Source organism: Corvus kubaryi, unplaced genomic scaffold, assembly GCF_017639235.1.
Source record: "Corvus kubaryi isolate FWS band 111438036 unplaced genomic scaffold, C.kubaryi_AGA036_p1.0 37256, whole genome shotgun sequence".
NCBI classification, from domain to species: domain Eukaryota; kingdom Metazoa; phylum Chordata; class Aves; order Passeriformes; family Corvidae; genus Corvus; species Corvus kubaryi.
Genome location: NW_024581076.1, coordinates 6,743,477 through 6,771,344, shown reverse-complemented (window position 1 = coordinate 6,771,344; position 27,868 = coordinate 6,743,477). Strand labels below are relative to the sequence as shown.

Below are 27,868 nucleotides of genomic sequence, written 5' to 3'. Positions count from 1 at the left end.
GAGACCGCTTTTAAACCTTAATTTTTCCTGCTGCCTGTTCTCAAATTTGTAGTGTCTGGTGTCTTTTTCAGGTATTTTTTTCCAAACTTCTCTTTGTCCCTCACTCAAACATTTTAAGACACATTCAGAAGATGAAAAATACTGTCCTTGTTTACATGGGACACAGAAAACCAGGAATTCTGAAGTGTTAGGATTCAGTGATGGGCTTGCAGTGCATGCCCCTGCTGCAGTGGCTTTTTAAAAGACAAGACTCCATTATGGACTCCAGCAAAACTAAACACACTGCTCCAGGAATGCATCCTGCAGGGTTGTCAGTGCTCCCATGATCCTGGGCAGCCACCAGTCTGACAGACTGACCGAAGGAAAGACATGTTATACTGGCTGTTTTCCAGTACCATATGGAAAGGCACATGGTGGTAACAAAACTACAGCAGGGACAGACAAGCAGAACATTTTGGGACAGCTCCTGTGTACTTGGAGCAGTCCTGGGGGCTAAGAAGGCAGCTGAATGCTGTGCTGTCTCTTTCCCATATTGGAACAGCTTTCTTAAATTCAGACTGATCAAAACCCATCTTGTTTTTGCAAATGGGTGCAGAAAGCACAGAAGACCTGTGACAAGGTCGGCTGTATCACCCACCAACCTTCAGTACCTGTGAAAGAAGCCAGGAACAGCAGTACTGGTGATGGAGCACTGGAGGTAAGGACCGCGAGCCTTCAGAACCATTTGCTACCACTGCAGTTCATAGGAACTGCAGCTGCAGCCCTTGCTGGTGGCAGCAAGAAGAAACTGAGCAAGTACTTCACAGGTATTTCTCCACAGTGCCTAAAGAATTGTTTTTTATTGTAGCTACTTTCTCTCCATCCTTTGTCCACCAAAACCTTTTTCAGCAATTGAATTAAAACCATACAATAAAAATGGACAAAACCCAGCTTCAAACAGCTTTTCATACATTTCTTAAGCATCTTCAATGGGGATTCTGAATTTATATTGCCAACTAAAAGAGGAAGACGGCTGCAAAATATCCATCCCTTAATAAAGCATCATGAAAGCCAGATTTCATTCCCATGTTCTGTAGAACTCCTCCCTCTCTCCCAAGTGCCTCAAGATAAAAAACAATACAATCCCCCAAATCAGCAGCCTTTGACAAACTACTTGCTCTATCAACTCTTGGAGCATTACTAGACATTTTTAGGTTAGACTGTACAACAGTTTCTAAATAGCATCTCTAGCATTTGGACATTTGTTCAAAACACCTTTTATCCCCGCCTGGAGCAGCTCCAGCATTTCCCACTGGCAGGTGCTGTACAGAGCTTGTCCCACACACACTGTGCTGCCACACGTCCTACACCGGAGTAACTGCAAGGAGCAGCCACGTGTACATGAAAACTGGCACTCCAATGTAAGGAAACACGAGTGTCCCCTTTCCTTATGCATCATCCAGGGTTATGCACAGTGACTAAAATTTCAGCTACACAAAGTCCCAAGTGCTGGCAGTGACATACCTGATTCTCAGCCAGTGCCTTTCATGCATCTCAGGTGTTCACACTTAGCAAAGTGAGGTATCTAACATATTTCAGAGAGGTGGAGGTATCAAGTCTGTTCAAAACCCAAACTTGTTAAGATTTCATCAATACTGTGCAAAAACATAAGCAACTATTCTAAATGAAAACAGAAATGAGGATTTGTATGTCATGCTGCTGTTCTAGTTTTATATCGCTTAATGTGACATTCCACAAAATTGGTGTCCTTTGCTACTCATTTGGCATCTCTTAAATATGGAAGATTTAAACTTCCAAGAACAAAAAATTAAAAACTGGTTAATTGAACTTTGTATTAAAAAGTCACAGTTCTTAAAAGGATACTTCATACATCTGCACCATTTTGATGGTGAGCCGTCAAAATCATCAAGAATTTATCCACAATAGTTTTGCTAATAATATAGGCACATAGTGGCATGTAAACTACACATGACAACTAGAACAGCAAAGGCACGATCTGGTTTGGTTTTTCCTACCTTTCAAGATGTTGGTTAATTTACAAAGAAAAATATTCTATACTCCATGCGGAAGTATTACATTTATATTTTACAGCACAGGACCATTACAAAACTGCTGTCATCTGATAAAATGGTCACTTAAATAAAATAATAATAATAATAAAATAAAAATATAGCAGCTTTTTGCACTGAGGAGCTGAATTTCTGAATTAAAGGACAACACGTGTTCTCTCATCTGTCAGGTTGAGAACATCTGAAATTCTCTATGTATCTTCTTGTCTACAGAAAGCACTGCCTGCACACTGAAGGTAGTTAGAAGTTTTCTGGTTTGCTATTTTCAGCTTTTGTTTGTTTTTCAGATGTCACCTAAGACTGCAAAAGTTAAGATGTCTGATAAACTACCAGTTACTTCTCTACTACCAAAGCAGGTTTAACCAGTGATTTAACTGGGAACCTGACTGCAACCCTCTATGAACTGAGCCTGTTCAGATGTCTTTGTTCACGCCTGCAGACTGAACTCTGTTAGTTCAAAGGGAATCACTCTAAGCATAACTGCTGTCTCATTGAGAGAAAGGAACAGCAGCAGTTTTAAACCAGAACACAGCCCTCAGCAACTTAAAAGTTAAACCTAATGCAGTCATTTTAAAGTGTAATTTCTGCCCATGACTCCAATAATATGACAGTTCTGCATTTCACATAGAAACGTTAGAGTAAGTAGAAAACTTCAGTTTACAAATGAAGATGATCTTTAAAAAAGACATTTCATGTAATTACCTTAAATAGTTCTTATATGCACCATTCCACATTGTGGAAAAGCTGAAATATGCAGTCTGGACTCCACAAGTTAAAGAAAAACAGAATTATATGTATTGGCACAAATACTTACATCTACATCTGTACAAAGTAAAAAAAGCTGACAACCCTGTCCCACCAGTGCAGCATATTCAACTGCTCTCCAACACACACTTCCTGTGACTGCCAACAAGCGACAGTGAGCTGGGAACTGAGTCCTCACAGTGTGGTGCCAAAAAGTTCCAAACTGCTTTGTCAGTCTCTAAACAGAGGAATCAGAAGAATATCCAAAAAAGTGTCAGTCCACTCAGCATGCTCAGAGGTCACTGTAGCTGCACTCTGTAAGCTCCTATGAGCAGCTTTACCTGCAAAAGCAAACAAAGGTTTCCATATCAACGCTGGTCACCAGTAATTCTGTGTTAAACACTCCTAATGTAGGAATGGCACAAGAAAAGGCACACAATTGCTACTGAGTGAGAAAGGAAAAAGGGAATTACAAAGTCCTTAATAAAATCAGTTTATAGTAGCCCTACTAAAATATGGATGGCTTGTTAAAGGACTCCAGTAGAATACTGCAGCATCAGGTGGTGTTTGAACAAGTTAGCCCCAAATCTGAACCAGACAAACATACTTCCATCTGAATACACCTTTTTCCACTCAAAAAAAATTAAAGGAAAGTACAATAAAAGATGTAAGAGTATAACTTCAGTGCAACTTTTAAATCTAGAGATCTAGAAAATTTACTGGTGTGTCTTCCTAGGATAAAATAAATGCTACCAGAACAGGATTCATCTTGCAACATGTAGTGGGGAGTATTGCCCAAACCACCTGTAAAATGCAACAGACTATTTAAAAAGCAGAGTGCATACCCTAGTAAGTATTTCCAACACACAAGCAAAAACATCTGTATGAAAAAAAAAGAAGAAAGGTGGACACTCCACATATCTTTCATTAATTCATTATTAAATCATTAAGTCATTAAATTCACAACATAGATGGAGAAAATGAATGTTTAGCTGGAACATTAGTTTACCCTAGTGCATGAATTACTCTGACTGCCGCATAAAAACATACAATTATGACAGAACTAACCCCTGGCAATGCTCCTAAGTTCTGGCAATGTCACAGGATGGAACTGTAACTGATGGAAACTGGGATAAGGAGACAGTGGAAAATCCTTAGTTTTACATTTGCAACATACAGCTAGAAGCATTCAGACTATGGAAGAGTTACTGTACAACAAATGAACATGCACATTTTATTTTGAGAACCTTTTGTACCTTGGCAGTAGGAGCTTCTGTCAACCGTATGAAAAGCTTGTTAAGGCCTGCAGTAGGGCTGAAGGAATAAATAAAGTGACTATCCTACAAGGAAAAAGAAAATGGACAGAGTTAATGGTAGGCTATGGCTTAGAGAGCTGTGTAAGAGGACTAACAGAACACAACATTTTCACTTATGCTTTTTTTGAAAGAACATTGTGTATGATGTAATCACCGAGAAAACAAGAGGACTTCAAAATTGTGCACAGTGATGCATTTAATAAATTTAAAAAAAAACCCAGAAATTAATTATTAGAACTTTGAGGTAGGTTGGTAAGAAAATATTTAAGAACTTACTTGGGTCAAAAAAGTGAGAGGCTTGGTCAATAAGAGAAGAAGCCTCAGTCCCAGAATCACAGAAGGGTGGAGGCTGGAGGAAACCGCTCCAGGGCATCTAATCCAACCCCCTGCTCAAGCAGGGCCACCTAGAAGCAGGCTGTCCAGCACTATGCCCCTGACTTTTAAGTTATAAATTTTTACAGAATCTAGCACAAGCAAACTTTATAGTTCTCTCCATATACAAAGAAAATTAAGTTTCATTTTAAGAAAAACCTTATCATGATAAAAAAATATGCTTCATCACAATACTGTAAATTCAAATTACGGCACTGAGATTTCCCAAGCTGCTCCAGGAAGACTTAATGAAGCATTTTACAGTCAATCAGTTATATGAAAAGATTTACCAAAAATACAGGGAGCTGGAATTTGTCGTTTAAAACCACAGCTTGTACACTGCATGGTCCACAGAGCCGAGCAAGAACTTCTTTACCAAAGAAATTTGAATGGAAAATAAAGAGAAGAATTCCAGATCCTGAAAGGGAAGGCAGTTCAGTCACATGAATTTGAAATGAGATACAGTATTTAGAACTGCCTACACTGGACCTTTGAAGACAGGTACACATACGTATACATAAAAACCGTTATATGGTGTGTATATATATATATATATATAAACAAACGAACATGCAAAAATCCCATTTCCCAAGGCAGTGGATCCAGAAAACTTGGCTTGGCCACCAAGTTAAGGACTTTTGGCAGCAGAAATAATTTAATGTGGCTATTAGAAAGGACTGCAAAATAGAAACAGCAATCCTCAGCACAGTTCACTTCTGTGGTCTCGAATTTACCCAAAGAGACTTACGGAATTTAGTGTGGTTTGGGTCTAGTCGAGAATAGACAACTGAGACAAGTCAATTACAGATCTTTATGAAATGCACTGAAATTCAATAAGCAGCAACTTTAACTACCCACAAATGCTTCATTTTAATACGTAAACTTACATGAAGTTTCTTAATTCTGTAAGATGAGATACCTATAATCAAGAACTGGAAGACTTACCCAAAAACTCTGAACAACCAGAAAACTGAGCAGACATAACCACTTTCAATCTTAGTTTAAGTGGATTCTAATTAGTCACACTGATTTATCACTTCAAGAAAGATCGGTATCAGTAGGTATTTCCCTGACATACTCATCAAAAATGACTTTTAGCTAAGCCAAGCAGCAGAGAATAGCATCTGAATTCCTGGAAGAATAAAGAAACATTCCCAAATACCTTGGGAATTTGATTCCCAGCCTTTTCAAAGGGTTTGTGGGCAAAACTAAGTTGATTGCAGCTGCTTCCTTTTCCTATTATTTCTAGGCTGCATTTGTCTCAGGGCAGTGCTGGAGCTACATTCCAAGCCTCCAGGACATGACCTACTGTCTACAAAACAAAAGGGTCCACTACAAGATTTTCTCTATTCATCTAGTAAGCCTAGATTTTCCTGAATCATTAATTCTAAGGTAAAGGTAAAGCACTCCTTTCCTGTAATGCCTGTCACTGAGCTAATGTAACCCATGAACAGAAAGAAGCTGACACACTGTACATGGCAATTAAAAAAAACTTTAAAAAAAATACACACAAACCCTACCCATAATACATCAAAATACAATTGCTCTCCCTATGCTCCAAAATTAGGCATTCTTAATGTCATGTACTGCAAACTCATACAAAAATAGTTTTGCATAGGAGATAATTTAAGACAGGCTTTAAATATATTGTTCTACCTCTTTTAAACAAAACCCCCACCACCACAACAAACCCTTCTTCCCTACCTTCTGGCACATTTTGTGGAGGTTTATAGTTAAAATCCATAGAAAAGTCTGGCCCTTCACAGAGACGATGACACGCAATTGGGAACACTGGCTCCAGCAAAGCAAGGCGGGCTTCAAAATAACTCCTGATGGTATCTTCTGCTACTTTTAAGAGTCTGAAAGACCAAACAAGTGAGGCCTGTGGTTCACACAGTAAATTGTTTTACCAGACATAGGCTTGGTGAGAGCTCACACACACACATAAAAAATGGATTCCAGATGACCCTTTTAGATTCCTGATTTTCAGGAATGAATGTCTTCATCACTAGCATTGATGCATAGATGAACCAGAGGTCCCAATATTTTGTTAATAAAATAATTTATCAACAATCTGTTTGTGAAATTCAACTACTGGGTCCAAAAAAATAAAATATTAATACAAATGCACTACAGTAGATTAAAAAAAAGAATCTAACTAGCCACGTATTTTGAAGGCTTTTTATAAGGAAAGATATCCCAGAAACATCAATATATACCTGGTGGGTGAACAAACATCACCAATTTCCCAGCCTGACTGAATTAGCAATCTGCCTGCAAGTACAACATAAAAATAAAGAAGTACATCCCTGTATAATTTTACTGGCAATACTACTGGAAAAATGCAGTTCCCAGTTAAATTCTGTGAATAACACGGTGAAAAAGTAGCAATACTACCAACTAAAACAGGCAAAGTGGGGGTTTTGTTTGTTTTTTGGGGGGATTAGGGAGGCAGGGGAAACAAGCAGCCCAGCCTTCAAAGAGAGACCACATTTCCCACTGGTGTCTGGCACCTTTGCAGGCAGGTTACTCAGTAATCCTCTTCAGAAAGCTGTTTTGTAAGAAATGGGTTTTACATGTTTTAGCACAGCAAAGGTCCCACCTGTGGCAGCTTTGTAGCTTTTTCAGTTCTTATTCAGAGCACACCTCCCTGCCCTGCTAACTGAGACTATCATCTGCAGAATCTAAAACTTTGGTGTTTCACTGGAAAGAAACAGCAAGAACTGCCATGCCAAAGCCAGCCCCAAAGCCCACATAGCCTATTTTCCAGATGCTTGACAAAGCCCTATTAAAGATGAGAAATTAAACAGTCCTTTTTTGGTACACTGTCCTATTTTCCAGCAATCTGATTAAGAGCCATCCAAAACTAGAAACTGCAGCCAAATCACATCTCCTTAGATCTACTTAATCCCTTCTAAAATCCCATGTATTTGTGACCACAGCATTCTGCAACGAGACCCATGATTCAGTTTTGCTGTGCAAAAATATTCCTCCACTTCAAACCTATCACTAGATCATTTAGTAGAATGTCCTGCAGAACCTGTCTCATGGCTTTGGGTTATTTTCTGTTGTTGTTTTCTGATTTTAGATTTTGATCTTTTAAGCATTTTATTTTCAGTTCCACTACTACTATATTGTCCTCCTTTCCAACTGACAAAAAGCACTAAACTGGTATGCTCAGGTAATGAGTCTAAAAGCTTCCTGAATTAGCAAGAGCTGTGTTACTCCCTGTATAGTTCACATCAGCACAGTGGTACCCCCTGGACATCAATTTGCATTCATCAATATTTAATTTTAACTGCCACTTCACTGGCAAAATTACATGGTCAAGATCTTCTCAAACCTCATTATTTGGATTAGCCAAAACTAAAGGTGGCAGATGTCACATAGGAAACAAACCAGAAAAGGCATCAAATAGTGAATGAGTGACAAAGTCTCACTACACTGAACAGCAGACACCAGATCACTTATCTGAATGCTTGCTGTTACCTTCAACATCTTAACTAACAAGTCGTGATTTGCTTCCCTGAGCAAGAATGAGCATACTCCATTCACCCACTTCAGCTGCCCCTGCTCACTTTAACAAGTTTCCTGTGTCTGAAAAGTAATTATTAGGCTTTATGCTTTTAGCACTTTTGTTTTTCCTTTTAGCCTTCTACAAGAGAAAAACATTCCTTAAGTGTTCATCTGCTCATGACAGAAGTTTGATACAGTGATCTACAGTATCAACAAACCTTACAGGGCACTAAAAACACTGGCATCATAATACTTTCCTCCTGGTATGAAACTGGATCCAAACATGTTACTTCAGCAAAAATCAGCAGCACAAAATCTAGCTGGAAACCAATCGCTGCTGGTGCACCCCCACGATCAATGCTGGGTCTGGTCCTGTTTAACACCTTAATTAATGACCTGGAAGATGGTGCAGCGAACCCTCAGCACACTGGCAGATCAGACAAAACTGGGAGAGGTGGCTGAGACCCTCTGGTGTATTTCTGTCATCCACAACATACCTTGACAGGTGTGACAAGTGGGCTAACAGAAACCTCATGATGTCCAGATATCTTTAAAAAGTTTCCGAGGACCTGACAACCTCTCTGAGCAGCCTGTGCCAGTGCTCCATCACCCTCAACAGGAAAAATCTATTTCCTGACACTCAGAGGTAGCCTCCTGTGTTCCAGTTTGTGTCCATTGCCCCTTGTCCAATCACTGGGAACCACTAAAAACAACCTGACTCCATCCCCTTCACCCTGTCGCTTCAGGTATTTTTTGACTGATACACATTGACCATTACAAGGCAGTTTCTGTAAAGACAGATTTAAGAAGTCAGCTCATGGGAAGCACAGGAGATCTGAGGTAGAAAACAGCCAGGGCTTTCTATACACTGGAAGAGAATAAGCTTGGACTACAAACTACTTCATAGATTGTCTTAGATTACATAGATGAATCATTAGGACTAAATTATGATGAAACAAGAAAGAAATCTTGCACTGAGACAGTGTTCTTCCAGCATTAACTATGCATTCATGGCAGAATCTCACCTGCCCCTGAGACCCTCCCTGAGTCTTCTCCAAATTTCAAGATTGCTGGTTATCATTTTCTGCCCTAATACATTAACTATCAGTATTCCTCCAAATGGATATCTGAAGAGCTTGCTCCTTCTCTGTATGTCTTAGTTTAGCTCAGTGTATTTTCACATGACCATATGACATGAACACTTCACATGTCACATACCATGCACTGCTCTTCAGCCATTCTGCATGATGATGATGATGGTGATTTCCATCATCTACTGGTATGAAAGCTTTATCCCTAGCACTTTCAGCTCACAGTTGACGTTTAAAGGTCCAACAACATCACAACCGCCTGCACAGACTTTTCATGGTGTTTGTACTTGGTGTTCTTTTGTTTGATTTTTTTCCTATGCTTTCTAGCAAGGTATTTTATTTGGCATGCCCTACTAAGAGCTTACATTCAATAGTCCAGTGTTTATACACTTGTAAGTTTTCATGACTGCTGTACCTTTAGTTAAAGGAATCTTTCACTTCTAGGAATTACCTTTTTCTCCTTTCCATACTACTACTCAGTGGTTGAGCACGTGTATGCCAATTCTGTTAGCTCACATGATTTTGATTTCACATGATTTGTTAGTTAGCTTTCTGCCCAAATCAGATCTGTTTTCTTTCCTGACATTTTCCCCTCTTTTCCTTGACTTAAACCAAAATTATGACATGCCTAGTATTGCAAACTTCAGCAGAACAAACTTCCAAGTACAGTTTACTCACGTTTCCAAGTGGCTCTTGAGCTGCTCATATACCAGTACGTTATTGCACTGTTTAGCAAAATGCATGGCACTGTTCTGATGCTTGGACAAAATGTTGCAGTCAGCTCCGTTTTCAATCATGAGCCGCACTATATCAGAATTCCCTCTTTTACAGGCCTGTGTGGAAAGGGAGAAGGTGCAAGGACAGAAAACAGTGATAAACCCATCAGAACAGAGCATAACGTGAGAGTAAGAAGAACTGCAGAAGTGAATTAAAATTCAAACTTTGTTACAATTCAGAACTATTAACTATTTGCTCTGTGAATGGTAACACAACTTGAAACTCAGGAACACACTCCATAAATATTTTATCTTTATCCAGGCAATACTACAGACCCAATCCTACAGAAGCAGCAACACTCAGGATTACCAAGCAGACATAATTAGAAAAAAAAAAATTACAAAGCAAACCCCAAAGTTGTGTGAAAACATCTGATCTGCTGGAGTTCAGTAACTGTACATTTTCTTGCAATTGTTTACCTGAGTAAGTATGTTTTTGTAGAACTATTTAGAAATTATTAAAGTAACATTTCCAAGTGTCTGTTTTTCTATGCATCTCAGTTTAAAATGGTACTCTGGGTATGCAGTATATTTACAGAATCTGTCCCAGACTGGTGTGTAGCTATGTCAGACAGCCACTGTTATCCTCTGTGCAAATGTTCAAGGCTGTTCACTGTTACTTACAGCAAGAATTTCAGGGCACATCAACCAAAGACTTACAAAAGCACAGGAAAATCTAAAAAAAGTTTTACTTTGAAGAATGCAAACACACTCTTGGTCACTTGTTTTCAAATACTTCATGCAGACAAATTAGGGAAAGGCACAAGAGATACAACATTTTTATCTTTGTGAGGCCTTTCAAAAGTCAGCTTCTGAAATTTATCTCTGCTCTGAACTTTGATCTGTGCCTTCAATCCATAAGCTTCCATAAATAGAACAACCCACCTGTTGTCCTCAAACCAAAAAACCCAGAAAAATCTCACACCACCTGACAGAAAGGAATTGAGTGTTAAGATTTTTTTTTCTCTGGTAAGAAAAGTATGAGAAAACTCCTAAGGTTAAATAAGAGTGACTTGATAAACACACTGATATGTTTATCCACAGAGAGCTAACCTTCTACTTGGTGTTCTTTTGTTTGGTTTTTTTTCCTATGCTTTCTAGCAAGGTATTTTATTTGGCATGCCCTACTAAGAGCTTACATTCAATGGTCCAGTGTTTATACACTTCTAAGTTTTCACAATTGCTGTACCTTTAGTTACTGGACATGAAGATCCTATTCTCTGTATCTACATCACAAAACAAACACCTGGAATAAGTCACTGTAGGCTGCTAGTCAGTTTGTATAACTGTGCATCAAAGACTATTAAAAACTTTAAAAACAATGAAGTTCAAGACTGAAGTTCATGGAAGTAGTCAAACTATGAAGAGATTTTGGATTGAAGTGGCTGAGGAAACCACAAGTGAGTTCTTGTCTTCAGAGAAAATGCAAAATCCCCACACTTGTTAAGCCTTACAGAAGGCAGAACAGAAACAATACCACATTGTCTGGGCAGGAAAGCTTCTGTAACCTCTTTGGCAAACAAACTACACTAACAGCCTACAAATAAATACAGCAAGTTTATCCAAAGGGGAACTTTGGTGAAATTCATTGACATAAAGAAAAAAATATTAAAAGCACAGACTGTTTTAAGAGTATTAGAATTTTCCTGTTACAACAAAATTTAAAAACAAAAAAATCAAAATTTCCTTTGTGACTGGGGGAGTAATGGTGCAGAACAGGCACTGGGAATTAGACTGCAAATTGGCTATTTTATTTCTGGCCTGCAATAAAACAGCAAGTGTCAATCACAGTAACACACAAGTGAAAGATTTTCCTTTCTGGAATTTCTCTCTTCCTACTGACAATCTCATTATCTCAGCTGGAAGACCACATCTGCATTTCTCTGAGCCAAACAACGGAAGAGGATGATGAGCCACTGCATGCTGAAGGCATCTGTGTTTATTGTTTAGATATTACAGTACCTTAAAGGAATGGATTAAAACTCTGCTTAGAGTAACTATGAATAGTATTTTTATTTCAAATATGGTACGTGTTCCTGAAATGAATTCTACAAAGACGTTTTTAGTTTGGCAAAAGTATTACTATTAAACCATGTAAGGACAAATACGGAATTTACCTTCATTAAGGCAGTTTCACCACTGCTCTGCTGCATGTTCACATATGCTCCAGCTTCCAGAAGAATAGCTACCGTTGTTAGAAAATTCTGGGGAAAAAAACAAACCAAAACCACAACACAAGTAAATAAAAAATACTCTGATTTTGTTTCAGAATGTAAAACGACATTTACTTAAAATTCATCCATAGAATGCAAAACATGAGTCATGACACAATTAACACTGTTCTCTCCAATGGCTAATAAGAGCAGTTCAGACTTAGGCAAGTGGATGGCCGTAATTGTTTACAATTCTTACTTTTTTTCTAAATCTTGCAATAACAAACATCACAAGAAGGAAGCAGTGTATTTGCACCTGCCACCAAACTGGAATGAGGCTCCCTTCTGGCCTTCTATCTCCTGTACGTGGGGAAGCACATGGACCAACCTGAACAGAAGAGTGCTCTCATGAAACCCTGACTTGCTCTAACTTACTGGTTTAGCTGGTCTTAGTTTGGGAAGAGATTGCACTCTGTGGGATCCACTGCCCAATTGCTTTAAAATAGCAAACCCTGTTTAATCAGAGATTTTCTTTCTAAGTCTATCCAGTTTGGATTCTGTATAGCCAGATACCATAACACGCAATTCTAGCACAAGAACAAACAGACAAAAAATTCAGAGATACCCTCCGCCTCCACTTTTCCTCCTATGATATTCTCCGCTCAGGGCATGGTTTGTGATCAGAACTTATTTACACTACAATAACCACAGCTGCTGAAATTATGCATTTAAGGTCACCCTGTTGTATGTTGCTAACTACTTTTTAGGCATCATCCAAAGGTAAAAAACTGTGTACCACCTTTAAACGTAAGTAAAAGACCCCAGAACCCCAAATACAACAATAACCAAGCCAACCTTTTCAGCTGCATGTATCAATGCAGTTGTTCCATTTTTCTGTCTACCATTAACTTTAGCTCCTTTCCTGATTAGCACCCGCAGAAGGTCATCGTGCCCTCCAGCAGCAGCAAGCATTACCAGGGTCATTCCACTTGCATCCTGGAACAAGAATCATTGCCATGAAAAAAAGCAAATACGTCAAGATAAATCAAAGCTGCAAGACAAAAACTATAAGCGCATCAAAAGGTTTCACAAATATTTCCCTCCCTGGCAGAAGAATTCACACATACATGGCTGCCAGATACGAGCGAACTATCACCTCCCACTTCTCTGGTCTGCAGGTCTCACACTCTGAGCTCCATTATCTGCAAAATCGGTAACATTTGGAGGACCAGAACAAGAAGAAGGAAACCCAGAATGAAGCAGGAAGAAAAGCTGTAAGGTATTTGAGGGTGGGGAAGACAGCAAGACCATGGAAAATAGAAGTCAGCACCCCTGCAGAAAAACCACTATGGCTCAAGTCAGCTGCTCCCACAACACTGCTTTTTGATTTTCTCAGAGTGTAAGTGCAAAGACAGTTTGTGACCAGCCAGTCTCCTCACTCATTCCTGCATTTTTCACCAGACCTTACAACTCACAGAACACATGCTAGCCTCAGTAGTTCATTTGGCATTTTCCCTACTACGCTACATAAGTCTTAGCACAATGTGGAGTTCTCAAAACACTACGTAATACAACTACCCAAGATCACCAGTGAAAATACTGCTACTGGAGATTTTAAAACTCAAAAATGGAACTAGAGTACTATTTAACAGGAAAATAGATCCTTGAAAGTAAACCCAGTAAGAACACAGCTGATGACAAATTGGCAGAAAACTAATTATAAAGTGAAGTGGTCCCTGTGTGTCAAACAACTTCCAGGTTTTTGGGGGTTTTTAGAGTTTTGTTTCCCATGTATAATGTTTTATGCAATTCAGCCACTTGAACTGATGTTCACTGTTCCTTATAGCATGCATAGTTCCACATTTAGTCAGTTAAATACACCAGGCAAGATACCTGGAAAGCTACTCGGATGGTTCTATCAAATTTCATTTTTTCTTGGAAGAAACGTATAACAAATACTGAAACTTCCAAGTCTCTACTACTTTTTGACACCTTGTGCTTTTTTACCTAGGTGAGATGGAATTCTGCTACAACAGAAGAGGGGAAAGCTTTTCAAACAAATCAAGATTTGTATTCTTCCCTCCTACTGTCTTCCAATACTTCTACTGCAGAAAAATTACCTCTTGATCCAGATTATATTCTTTATTTGAAGAAAGCGCCATTTTCACTGTCATGTAGTCTCCACTTTTAACAGCATCTCTCAGGAGAGCTAGAAAATAAATTCAATGCTATTATAGGATATTTCCCTTTGAAATGTCAGCTAAGAAATACCCCCTCTTCCCAGAAAATACTCACTACTTGATATTGGTTCTGTTGATACATGATTCTCATCTTCTCCATCAAGATGCTTCTGGAATTCTTCTAGTGTCAGCCATTCTAACTGCATGTCCATACCCAAACTTAGGACTTGCTGCTTGCCATCTATTATGTGTTAGATTTTGTGGAAGAAAAAAAATGTAAAATAAGTAACAAATTGCAAATTTTCAAGCTTGCCCTTGCTTCAATGATCAGCAGCTTAACATATTACTGCTGCTACTCTTCATTCAAAAGAACTCTGGCAGCCAGCATGGAATGGTTCTCAGCAACAAAGGCTATATTACAAACAAACATAAAATGCTTTTACTTGAAAGAAACTGTTCATTTGTTGTAATAAATAAGGCTGAAGTGATTAAGGGAAGGTGAACACTCCATCACTGTAGTAGCATAAACACCAGAAACACACTGAAAAGGTATCAGTGAGTTTCAAAAGAAAACTTCATTTCACCCCCTGCAGAGGCAAGAACTGGAGCACTAGAGATGCAAGAAGGAATGCAGAAAATCTCAACTACCAGTGCTCTCCATTTGACACAAATCCACTACTTCTCAATCACCTTCTGCAGTAATGCAACTCCATGCGTCTGTTTCATCTCTTTTATTTCTCCTTCCTTGTACACCTTGCTCTTTTAATTCTTCTATGAATTTATATTCTAGCAAAGAGTCTTCTCTTTTGCAGTTATTCTCAAAATATTCACTTTTTTTTTCTGAAACTACATTAAACAACTCAAGTGTACTTCTGATGTCCTTAATTCCTAGAATATTAAGACAGTTACCAAGAGTGATTACTTGAGCCACTAACAACTGTTACGTAACAAAATTTAAGTAAATGATCAGCATCCATCTAGAAGAGATCAGTTCTCCTTCTGTAAGTATTGGAGCACAGGAGCAAGCTTAACATAAGACAAAAGTCAGGGAGAGTTAGTCCACCTCCACCTAGCCTGGCAAATCTGAGTTCTGACTGCTTTCAACACGGTACCATCTTCCTTTTAAGAAATGCAGCCTAGAATTATGCATAAATTACTACTTCTAAAAAATGGTTCAGTATATCTGTGATGACCACACAAAGGACAAGTGCTGCAGAGAACCAATCATTAACAACAATGATTAATAAACAATCTATGCCACTTTCAGAGAAAGGTGTTTCTCTAGCAATAGCTGTTTGAAGTATCATAGCACCTTCTATATCCAGTCATAACTGTCAAAGGTGCAGCTACCTAGTTTTCCTCAGCTCATCCTCATCAAACTAGTGAAGGAATTTATCCTGAAGAAAGTAATCCAGATTTGTTCTGAGATCAAGAGCAGTAATGCTAACAATCCATTATACTATCAGGGATAGAAACAGAACGTAGACATTTTTCACTGTGTATCAAATAATCCAGTTCTGGTGATATTTTACAGGTTGTATAATATAACTCATCCTTGTGGCTAGAGCTGGAGGCAAGAAGTTTGTCTGATGGGAACCTCTCCAGTTTTCCTGAACAGAAACACTATATATGCATAATATTGTCAGAACACTTCTGAAAATAGTCAATAGTTGGATGAATTCCTCTAAAAAAAAAAAAAAAAAGGGTTACTATTACATGCCAGAGAAGCACAGTTGTCAATATTAATTTAAAAAGGGTGAAATCTTGACTTGTCTACAAAAATGTCAGACTTCTATATACTTCCATACTTCATACATGAAGCATATATTAACATTCTCATGAAGCATATATTAGCAAAGCCGTTAACCAGAAGACTTTTGCTTCCTAAAATAAAAGCACAAGTCCTTATTTCAGGGGGTGGGTGTGTGTGGGTGTGTGTGTGTGTATGTGTTACAAACCTATACAGTACCCTGTAGAAATAGGAAGAGAATGCCCTGAAGAGTCATTCCCTGCTCTGTTTTAAGCAGTTAGCACTTACTTTTTAGGCCCTTCTGTTCTTTTCTGCTTTTTTCTTCTTTTTCAGACTCTTTTTTTTGAGATTTTTCTTTCATTTCAGTTTTCTTTACTTCTTTTTCCTAAAATTGAGAACAAAGATCAAATTTCAGTGGTAGAGAAAAAATGGAAAATAAACTCCTTTCACCACTCTAACAACAAAGTATATTTACAATGAATAACTACTATCAATACAATTACTACTACTGTATGTAACAGACTTGTAGACATTCCTGAGAATTAAACAGGTGAGTCAGGAGTTAAGTCTGTGAAGGCTTCTTCCCTAACAGAAGAGGTATTATTTCCTGAACACAGTTACTTCAATTCATATTTTTACTGCATCCCAGCCATTCAAGCTGCTTTATGGAAGAGCTGCAGATATGCCAAAAACAGCACTTTTGAAGGAAATTCAAAATGATGAACTTCTCATTTGTTCCAAATACTGAACCTGAATAAGAAGAATGTAATTATTTCAAAGTATTTAACAATTTTGTGGCACCATATTTGAAGCATTATGACAGCATTGACTTGAACCTCAACTGAAAAAACTTGACATTTGGACACAAAAGGTTCCAAGCTTTCCAACTTACAAAGAACGCCATGGCAACAGTAATTTGTGAAAAACAGACATTCAGCAAAATCCACCCAAACTCATGATATCCATGCAGAAGTCAAAGCTTAGCAATATCTAGTATCACAGAAGAACTTTACTGTAGATGTAGATATATAATCAAATTTGCCAAAATGGAATTCAACTGTCTCTACCAAAGTCTACCTTTCTCCTCCTGTAATCTTCTCTCTCCACTCAGACAGCAAATTTACTGCCGAGTAGGTTGGACACTAACCTGGCACAGGGAACAGCACTGGCTCTCTGAAAAACTGCCCCAAAAGAAGTCCTCACAAAAATTTACATATATGCTACCATCTCTCTGACACAGGAAAAACCTTAATTAAAACAGATTAATTGGGTGTATCATTAGGTTTTAGCAGAGCTGAGACATTTCATTGTTTTCCTCACCGCCTCCCTTTCCTCCACAAACCTCGGCTTTTGATCGCTGACGTGATTAATGCTAACACAGACAGCTGTCAATCCTGGCAGATGCTCAGTATTTAAGAGGAAATCCATAACTGATTAAAGGGACTACCAGGTATTTGCTACAGTGGGCTGTTAAAATCAGTAATCCTGAATTCTATTTCAGATTTCTAATACAGATCAGATGCACAGTGTACACATTTATTTTTTGGGGTAAATGAAACGGAAGGAATGGTTCAGCATGCAAACTGACCCCAAACAGAAAAGACTGTGTTATAAATTGACATGGTTGCTGCTCTATAAGCAGAGTTGCATAAGGAAAGACAACTACCTGAAATATACATGACGACTTTCTTTGAAAGATACCATCTGCTTGGGCCAACAATTCAGTGAACAAAGAAACCCCTGCTGCACTCTCCACCAAACCCACCCATGTAAGTCCACAGCTGCTCCAGAGAATAACTAACCAGTTACAGAAAACACTGTTTAAGCCTTCTACACTCAAAAGAAGCGAGGAGCAGAATGCCTTCTACACTTCCCTGGTACCTCAGAGCACGACCTTCCATGGAGCACAACCATAAAAAAAGCGTAGAGACACATTACTGAGAATGCTGACTGAAGAGCCATAAGCAAACCCACTTTCTTCTGCTGTTGATTTGATTTATTCATGGTCAAGGTGGCAGGATTTTTTTATACCACTGGTAAACAGAACAGAATTCCAAAGATTTTTCCTATTCTTGTCTCTCTCTTACAAACACTATAGCCTCAAACTGTAAGTAAAATATTTGGGTAATAAAGGACCATACCACTTCAACTAATTAAATAGCCTCCGACACTGGCCTGTGCCTCAGAGTAATTCCTTGTTTTCCAGAGCTTTCACCACTAAGATCCTCCAAAAACACTCTTTTGTGTAGCTCTACTCTGAGATTAAGCCATGTAATACTCTATCCCCAAAATAACTTATTTAAGGTGACCTACTCCATACACACAACAATCATAAGCAGAGGACCACTGCTGAACCTGCAGAAGAAACTTTCTACCATGGAATTATGGTTTCAGAAGTGGGATATAGGCCAGTAAGTATCAAGGTGTTTTGGCTGCAATTCTGTTAAATCAGAACATGGTTGCTCTGAGCAAGCAATGTTTTACGAACTGCAAACTGTATTAGAACAGTCTGAAGCAGCTGAAAGAAATTATATTCCCAGAAACATTACAAAAAATGTTTATTTTTGTCATAATTTTTTTCTTTTGCCTTTATAGTACTGCTTTTCTTAAAATACTACTGCATTAAAGAAGGAAAAATAAATATGCTGGTATTTGCTTACCTCATTTCTTACAACAGATACAGCATTTCTATTTAATATGAAACCATGTCATGAAACTAAGCATTTTCTATAAGCTCTCCAGGAATTCTAACAAGACAAGCCTGCTGCACAATTATCTGGGAGACCTGGGCTTAGAAGTGGTTTCAGCACTCCAGTTCTCAGGTAGGTGCTACCACATGTAGGCCCTAATGGACTGGCTGCCATTTGAGAGAGCAAGTTTTGCAAGAGCAATGCTGTTCTGTCTTACTACACAAGCAGAAAAAAGCCAAATGAGGAAACTCCTGAAGGTGGGCATGAACAGAGCTAAAACCAACAGCATGCCTTGGAAGAACAAGAAATTTCATTCCAAGATGGCATAGTAAACAGAAGAAATTTATCCTTTCCCATTTAAATATGCCCTCCTCTCTAAAGGGGGGAATGCTTTAGGAATGTTCAGAATCCAGAAATTTTCCAGTCTCTGTTATACACTGTGCAGTGGGTTAAGATCATGCACCTCAGTACCTTTCCAATTTTTACTTTTCTCTTTACCATCATGAACAGTCAGGGTTTGAGGTATCTGTACCTCGAAGATTTTATCCCCAGCCCCAACCCTAACACCCTGTGCTTACCTCTCCAGGTGAATCAATGGGCTTACACACCCTTTCATCAGTGCTCAATTTCAAACCCTTCTGCACTGGTGAAGGAGCAGGTGACACCTTCTCCAACTCTCCTGGTACTTTTTCTTGACCTGTTTGCTTTTTGTGCATGCTCTTCTTCTCTAAATAACTATCCTGAATTTCTGCTTTTCCACCTTCTTCTCTATAGTCTTCTGCTTTCTGAACTTTTTTCTTCTTTCTTTTAACCCTAGCATCAACACTATCATCTTCATTACTTGCTGATCCATCAAGACATTTATCAGTAATGGGATCTTTTTCATCAATTTCTTGTTCTAATCTCTCTTCTCCACTTACTACCTTTTGTTTCTCATCTTTATTTTCAGAATTTAAGTTTGAATTTTCATTATCAGTTCCTTGATAAAATGTATCATCTACAGTGCTTGATTCTGAGTCAAACTGAACATCTCCATGCTTCTCCTTCTGTGTTTTTTTATTTTCTTTAGAATCTTCTTTAGGTTTTATTTTTACATCTTTAACTTCTCCCTTCTTTTTCTTGTTTTCTTTAGCATCTTCTTTCCTTTGCTTCTTTGGGTCCTTTGAATCCTCCTTGGTTTCTAAAGTCCTTTTTTTTGGCTTTGAATCTAAAACCAAAGTATCTGAGGCATTTTCACATTCTGTTCTAGGTTTTTCCTTGAGTTTTGCAGACTTAGATTTCTTCTTCTTCAGGTCATCTGAACTTTTATCCTCTCCATCTTTTGACTTCTTCTTTTTCTTCTTTGGTGAAACATCATCTTTTGTTTCACTTTGCCAGTCACTGTCAGACTCTGCTTCAAATATATCATCATTTAGAGATAGTTTCTAAAAGATAAAGAAAAAAAATTAAAGTTTTTCCTCCCCCAATAAATTATCACTTTGATACAAAGTATACAAAAATGGTAGTGGTCATGCTTGGGAAAGTAAATTTTTAAGCACTTTAATATTTTGATCCCTGCCAAGGTCATTCATCATTGCCAAATTGCAGAATGGGATAATACAATTCTAGCTTACTTACCTAAATTACATTACTTACTGCTTGGATGAGAATCAGTACACAAACAATTCAACTAAACCAATTATACATCCAACAACCAGATTCCAGAACAGAACTAAATCTTAGCAATTTTACATCAAAAATAATTGATCTGATTTTGTAGTACTTATCTACAGGTTTCCCAGAAGCAAAGTATCAGTTTTCAAAAAGGATCCTTACACTGCTTTTTTCAAACTAACTGAGCAGTTAAAAAGAAGAAAAGAAAAAGCCATATTCTGCCCTCTGGCAACTAATCTTTCTGCATGCCTCTCTTATCAAACTTAACATGTAAAACCTCACTGATCTCCTACAGAAAGCAGGAGGGTGATTAGAACAGTGTGCCCAGCTTCAGTGACAAGACAATATGCATGTGGGTAGGGAAAGGGGGTTATTTATGTTGTCAAAAACAAACTAAAATGACCATACTTTACTTATACAGTCCCATTAAAAATGGAAATGAAGTTTAAATAGATTAAGTCTACAAGCAAACTTGTCAACAAAAAAATCCCTACCAGAGAACCACAACAAAATTAAGTTTCCCAAGAAACAAAACAGTTTTAGATGAGACTCCTTAAGTCTTCTTAATTCCACATTTCAAATGCCTTCCCTTCTCCCCTCCTCTCATTAGCGGAGTCGAGATAATGATTATGTCTTCAGTGTAAGATACTGAAAGTTGAAACACACCTGTATGTCTTTTTTAACAAGTTTAGGCTTATTATCCACAATCTTTTTTCTGAATTCAAGCAGCACTTCTTTGCAGTCTTCCAAGTGAACCTCTGGTTCCCACGTATCATCATCAGAGGTGTATCCTTTCCACCGCACTTTATAGAGAATTTTACCCTGTAAGAAAAACCCACAACATTTAATACAATACAGCATAGTATTGCATCAGCTAGTCAGTTCTTGAGGATCTCAGGGGATATACAGTTTTGTGTATATTGAAATTAGTATCTCTGTAGTTGGAGTAGTTTTATCCAAAATAGTTGCAGTATGTAACATTTGTTCAGAACCACAGCTGCAATGTACATATCATAAATTCCCAGTCATTTTATCAAAATTGATTTTCTGACACTTGTGAAACTATTTTTTAAAAAGTTTTGGTATTTCTTCCATAAAAATTTCAAGCTTGATTTTTTTCTCTCTACTGAATAACTTGATATAAACCCTTAAGACTTCTAATGAATTAACCCCATTCACCAAGCTTTATACTGGAATTCATAATTTATGCTTTATTTGTAATCAATTCTATTTTTGATAAACTGAAATACCAACAATTAGGAAAAAACCCCAGCAATGAGATCAAGTTAAACCTAGACAAAAATCTGCGTGTGCGTGTGCATCTCAGTGGAGTTACAAAGATCTTGGTAGAAGATTACATACAAAAATCTGAGACCAATTGTTTCAACAGTGTTTAACTTCACTGAGGGACAAAATTGCACCTTGTAGCTTCTATCTAGTTTTTTCTACTAGATTAGGAAGTTCTTTACCATTAAAAAATTAATTTTTTTAAGCAAATGTACTAAGGAAAGCACCTCTGGAGAGGCAAAATAGTACCACGTTCTTTCAAACATGGACTGATAATGCTCTGAAAGACCTTACAGTGCTAACCAAGCCTGGAGAAAGCAAGCTTCAGAAGAACTGCATTTGGCACTTACTGTTAAATGTACATGCATAAATTTTTTGCCTGAGCATAATTAACCTTTGACCAAGTGTATATACATGCCACTAAACTTTAGCAAGCAACTAACCAACTCTATTTACAATCTTCTGTATTTTGCTTCACAGACATCTAAATAAATAAATAGCCTATATTCAAACATATTAGTTTAACAGTTCTCTTAAAATTTAGCTTAGCCCTACTCTCTTGATTTAGGAATTAAGTTTTCAAAATCATATTTGCCTGTCTCCTCTTTCTTTCTTCTAAAGGGGTTACTTACGAAATAAGCAACTAGTAACTTTCTTATTACAGTCACAAAGTGTGTTAGGTTATAAGAGATCTCCAGAACTAACAAGTAAAACGCCCTCCCGAAGCAGGACTGCCTGCATCAGGCTGCTCACATACCTGCCAGTCAGTGTATCTATGCAGGTTTCCCTGTGTTCCACCTTGTGTCCACTGTCTGTCTCACCCTTTCCCTGTGCACCACTGAGAAGGATGTAACTCTGTCCTCTCTACATCCTCCTGTTAAATAGATACAGCTATTACAATGATCTCCCCTGATTCTTCTCTTCTTATGGCAAAGCAAATCCAGCTCTCAGCTCCCTAACTGTTTTCATTATCCTTCTCTCTGGTATGTGCATGTCTCTTCTGTCCTGGGGAGCTCAGAACTTCACACACTACGCTGGATGCATCTCAGCAGTCTGAGAAGAGAGGAAGAAGCATCTCCCTCGATCTTCTGGCTACGCTCTTGGATGCTGCTGGTCTTCTTTGCTCAAGAACTGCTGACTCATGTTCAACTTACTTGTCTGTAGGGACTCCCGGCTCCTTTCCTGCAAATCTACTTCCTAGCCAGCTGGACTCTCACCTGTCTGGTGGCACAGGATTATTCCATTTCAGCTGCAGGACTTCTCCTAGCTGCAGTTAGGTGCACCCTTGTAACTCAGGCAAAAAATGAGCTACAAATCCTTTTTTCATTAACTGAGAAAGCTGCATAAAATAAAGTGTAATGCAAATGCAAGACCATTTGGCTGTTGAATGAATATATCCCATACACGGAGAGTGACAGAAAGATGCAGCTTAGGAGAGTTATACAAACTTCAGCTTAAGTGAAAACAGAAAATACTGATTTGCACACTGAAGAGACACAGCCTTCCACTCACCTATCAACACTTTTACTCAGTACTGTTATTTTTTTCCTCTGTTATCCCTTAGAAAAAATACAATGCTTCCAAGCATTTTTATACTGCTCTAGCTTCTGTGAAAACTAGTGATGGGCTAGATCCAGTTTGTATGGAAAGCAGTACTACCACATCATTAAACACCAGAGTTAAGGTTTCCCACTTCCACTGGGGAACATCACAATTTGTACCAGAGCCTGCTGCTTTATTATAACTGAGGTGCAGTACAAAAGGCTTTTGAGATACACTGAGAGACTACATTTCCAAACTTTCACTGCTTGTTCTCTTAAGTAGGACGCATTAATGTTTTATTTATCAACAGGTCTAACTCCCCAGCCCAATCCCAACCCAGGAGTGCTGTCTCTCCTCCTACCGCTACTATCAGACCCAGCAACACCAGTACTGTGAGTGAGAAGAACTTCCCTGTGCGAGGACTGTCACTTCTGTTGTGTAACACAGAACACCCGACCCGCCTCATGCCACGCTGGACAGTGGCTGACTCAGTCTGTGGTGACACATGGCTTTCCCCAGCCATTTTGGAAGTTAGAACTCGGTACAAGTTCCTGCCTTGCCTTGCACTTGTGAAGCCCAGGAGCACAGGCCCTGCTGCAGAGCAACTGAGAGGGCACCTGATGCATTTGGAGCTCACCCACAAAGCCACAATCAACATGTGGTGGTACACCCACGTGCTGAAGCTCATTGCACTGGAGAACTCAAGCACATAGAGCTCAGAACGTGCTGCAGAACAGGCTGCTTGGAGGAGGATGGAAAAGGGACACCCTGTTAGCAGCACGTGCCAATGACATTTTTAAGAGATGGTACTTGATGTATTCCAGTACTCTTTATTGGTATGTCTCACCACCACGACCACTACCACCTAAACCTACAGATTTTAGGTTCCATCACTTGGCGGGGGCGGGGGGCTGGTGGAAAAAGAAACTAAACGAAACAAAACGAAATTAAACAAGAAGAAATCCTCTTGTTTTCAAGTCTGACTTATGTTGACCAACACTTCACACAAGCAAAGCTATAAATACGGTATTACCCTGAGAGCATAACATAATTTTAAGACATCAACATATTTCAGCTAAAGTGCAATTTAATAACATCACAAATATCGAAGAAAGTGCTGATCTGAAGGTTCTCCAGCCTAAGGGTTTCAAGACTCTGATGTTTTACATGGAATTGACAGAACTTTATAATGTCATGTACCAGAATGAAGCCTAAAATGAAAAACATAAAACAGTTAAAATAAAAATCTTTCAGGCACAACATCATAAAAACTCCCTATAATGATTATTTTTTCTATTTGAGGTTTAGGAAAATTTTTCAAGAACTTCAACTAGTCTAAGTTGCTTTCAAATAAACAAATTAAGGTTTGGTATTTCAGTATAAACAATACAAGATCACTAGAGCTTATTCTTTTAATTAGAAGAAGACTCTTATTTTAGGAGGTCTTACCCTGTTTTGTAACCCAGTGAACAGTCTCTGGCAACATACCTTGAAAACAGCTCTAAGTTCTCAGTTATAGTCAACCCTGCCCATCTCTGCACTAAAACATTTCACATCAAAACAGCAGCGCAGTTCAGCCCTAAGAGCCAAGAGTAGTTTAACAATGCAGACAAACCCCAACAACTTAGTAAAGAGATATCTTTGGCTGACGAGATTGAATCTGGAGTAAGGGACAAAAAGCCTCCTTGCACCACTGTGCACAGCCTATTTTAGATTGCAATTGTAACGGGATTCCTCTTTACGCGTGGTCCTCGCCCAGTGTAAGAGACCCGCGCACTCACCCCCTCGGTCTTCACGTCAAGGATCTTCTCCACCTCGAACACGTCCTCCCCCTCCTCCTCCTCGTCCTCCTCGCTCTCGCCGCCGCCAGCCTCCCCGCCGGCTGCTACCGCAGCACCCGCCGCTTTGCCCGCCCCGCCGCCGTCTCCCTCCCCGTCCTCCCCATCCTCCGCCGCAGCGGCCGCCGCCGTCTCCTCCTCTCCCTCCGCCCCCTCCGGCCTGGCCGCCGCCGCCGCCTCGGCCCCGCTACCGCCCGCCGCCGCCATCTTGGGCCGAGTTTCAAACGACAATGGCGCAAAGCGGCTGCGACATCCGCGGCCGGGCGCGGGGGGCGGGGCAGGGCCGCCCCAGCCAATCGCCGCGCCGGCAGCCCGTGACGCACGGGGCCTCGTGCCCTCCGCGCGCGGGGCGGGGCTCGGAGGGGGCCGCAGGGACCGTCACGGTGCGGCCCCCGGCCGTGGGCGGGGACAGCTCCCTCGGGAGGGGGCTGCTCCCGCGGGAGGGGGCTGCTCGGAGCCTCTGCGACCTGGCCTTGGACACCTCCAGGGATGGGGCAGCCGCAGCTTCTCTGTGGCCTTGGACACTTCCAGCCGTGCGGCATCCGCAGCTTCTCTGGGCAGCCTGTGCCAGTGCCTCACCACCCTCACAGTGAAGAATTCCTTCCTAACATCTAGTCTAAATCTCTCCTCTGTAGTTTAAAAGCATTCCCCCTTGCCCTATCACTATCTGCCTGTCACTCCTCCTCTTTTTTACAATCCCTCTCTAGGAACAGGAAGGTGCTATAAGCTCTCCCTGAAGCCTTTTCCAGGCTGAACAACCCCAACTCTCTCAGCCTGTCTTCATAGGAGAGGTTTGCTCCAACCCTCTAACCATCCTGGTGCCCCTCCTCTGGACTTGCTCCAACAGCTCCATGTCCTCCCTGTGCTGGGACCCCAGAGCTGGATGCAGCCCTGCAGGTGGGGTCTCACCAGAGCAGAGCGGCAGAATCCCCTCCCTGGCCCTGCTGCCCACGCTGCTTTGGATGCAGCCCAGGACACCTCTGGCCTTCTGGGCTGTGAGGGCACATTGACAGCTCATGTCCCGCCTCTCATCCACCAGCACCCTCAAGTCCTTCTCACAGGGCTGCTCTAAAAGAGTTCTTCTCCCAATCTGTACTCATGCCTGGGATTGCCCCAACCAAATGCAGCATCTTCCACTTGGACTTGCTGAATCAAAGGGATTCTTTGCCCTCAGCTGGATGAGGTTTTGGGGAAATGCACAAGGAAGATGTACATGGCCACCTCAGGACAAGGTCCTGCTGTGGCATTGATAGGGTTTCTTACTAAGGAAAAAGAACTGCTTTTAATTTCATAGTATTTTGCATGTAAAAGTAATTGGCAAGTGTAGCTTTTTTTAATGTAACATGTAGGAGTGAGAAAAAAAGTCTTGTAAGAAAAAGCAAATAAACCACACACTATTTGCTTATTCCACTGCCTTTTGCTAGAGCCAGAGTGTGTTAATACATTGTATCTCAGAAACAGGTCCTTAGAGAACGCACATCACTGAACCAAAACTTGGGTTTTAGCATGAATATGTACCTTCCACACATACATACCCATGCGGGATATATTGTTGCAAGAGTGACAGCTGTACTGAAGAAAAAAAAAAAAGTCCTCATATTTTTGCCAGCACTTGCTTTCTAAGGTAACTCTAGTAATGGAGCAATTGACCATGAAAAGACTAAACAGCAGATTTGGAAGATAGTTTATCATTGTCTGTATGAGGGAGTCTTTCTAGTTCTTAAGAAACCCATATCCAGCTCTTCTCAAAGTGTAATACAAATATTTCCTTTGTATTTTTACTAAAAGAGCCAATCTCTTCCATCTTGCGAACAAGGATTCAGATCACCTTAGAAACAGAAGGACATCAGGATATCCCTCTTGGCAATGTCCTCTACATGATCAAGCGTATCTACTACATCCTTAGCACGTTTGCTTAAATTCTCATGAAAACCCCTATGAAAAAGATTCTGCAGTTGTCCTTAGTAACCTCTTACTTCTGTGTAACTGCTAGGGAGCATTCTTCATTTGCAAGGGCAGTATAAGGCATTACCTATGGTACTGTGGAATCTCCTGCGTCTGAATATTTTCAAGGGATGGACAAACAAGTGTGGAGTATGTTCCATACACACTTGATTGCTGCTGTCTGCCCCGGAGGTGCAGCACCGCCCCGGGACTGGCCAGACAAATCCAGACTTGTTTTAACCATGTGCTCTGAACCCCTTTGTTCCAAGCGCGGGTAAAACTGAAAGTAACTCGGACTCCCCCGAAACAGAGTCCGATTGGCTGGTTATCCCGGGTCCACCCCTAGTTCTGCCCTTTCCCTTCCCCCGAATAAAAGACGAGCCGAGCAGGCTCCGCCCTCTCTAGCCTTGGCTCTCCTTCTGTTAACAACTGCTCCTGTTTCTTTCTCGGGACGGGAGGGGTAAGACAAACAGGACTGAAGCACAAGCTTGAGCTGTATTTCTACCTCTTTGCTTCTGCTATTGACATTGGCTTTACAGCTATCACTTGCTGCATTTCGGAGCCACCGAGTCGCTGGATTGCCCGTGCCGTCTCTCTGGGCAGCTCGGGGCTGTCTAAGGCGCGTAAGGGTGAGCTGAACGACTGAGCAGGCTGAGAACATTTGTCACTTGATCCCTCAGTGCAAGCCATTGTGCTGTCTCCAACTACATTTCCTCAGATCACAAAGTACCAAAGTGTTGCTCTGTGCAGCTCCTTAATTTAGAAGATGTAGTGTCCACCCTAGGACAAGTGTGTTCATTGAACACCTGTGAAAAGCCCATTAAATTAAAATTAGTCTGGTTTTGTTATTAGGCTTTAGTGTTTGGTCTGGTATAAAACACAATTAATTTGTTTGCTTTTCATCAGCATAAAATCAGAATACAGTGTTAACAGCAGGAAGAAAAGAG

The 27,868-nt window shown here is 40.0% G+C and overlaps 1 protein-coding gene across 1 annotated transcript; it reads right to left on the bottom strand.

Moving 5' to 3' along the window:
- Nucleotides 1-807: 807 nt before the first annotated feature.
- MPHOSPH8 (M-phase phosphoprotein 8) lies at nt 808-27,611 on the bottom strand. Its single transcript, XM_042023682.1, has 14 exons — nt 27,427-27,611; nt 24,921-25,332; nt 20,977-21,132; nt 19,236-20,081; nt 16,256-16,352; nt 14,333-14,458; nt 14,158-14,246; nt 12,893-13,033; nt 12,002-12,088; nt 9,787-9,941; nt 6,206-6,360; nt 4,792-4,919; nt 4,070-4,153; nt 808-3,154 (listed from the first exon to the last, which is right to left on the bottom strand). The coding sequence occupies exons 1-14, from the start codon at nt 27,609-27,611 to the stop codon at nt 3,113-3,115; spliced, it is 2,703 nt and encodes a 900-aa protein (XP_041879616.1). The 3' UTR covers nt 808-3,112.
- Nucleotides 27,612-27,868: the final 257 nt, after the last annotated feature.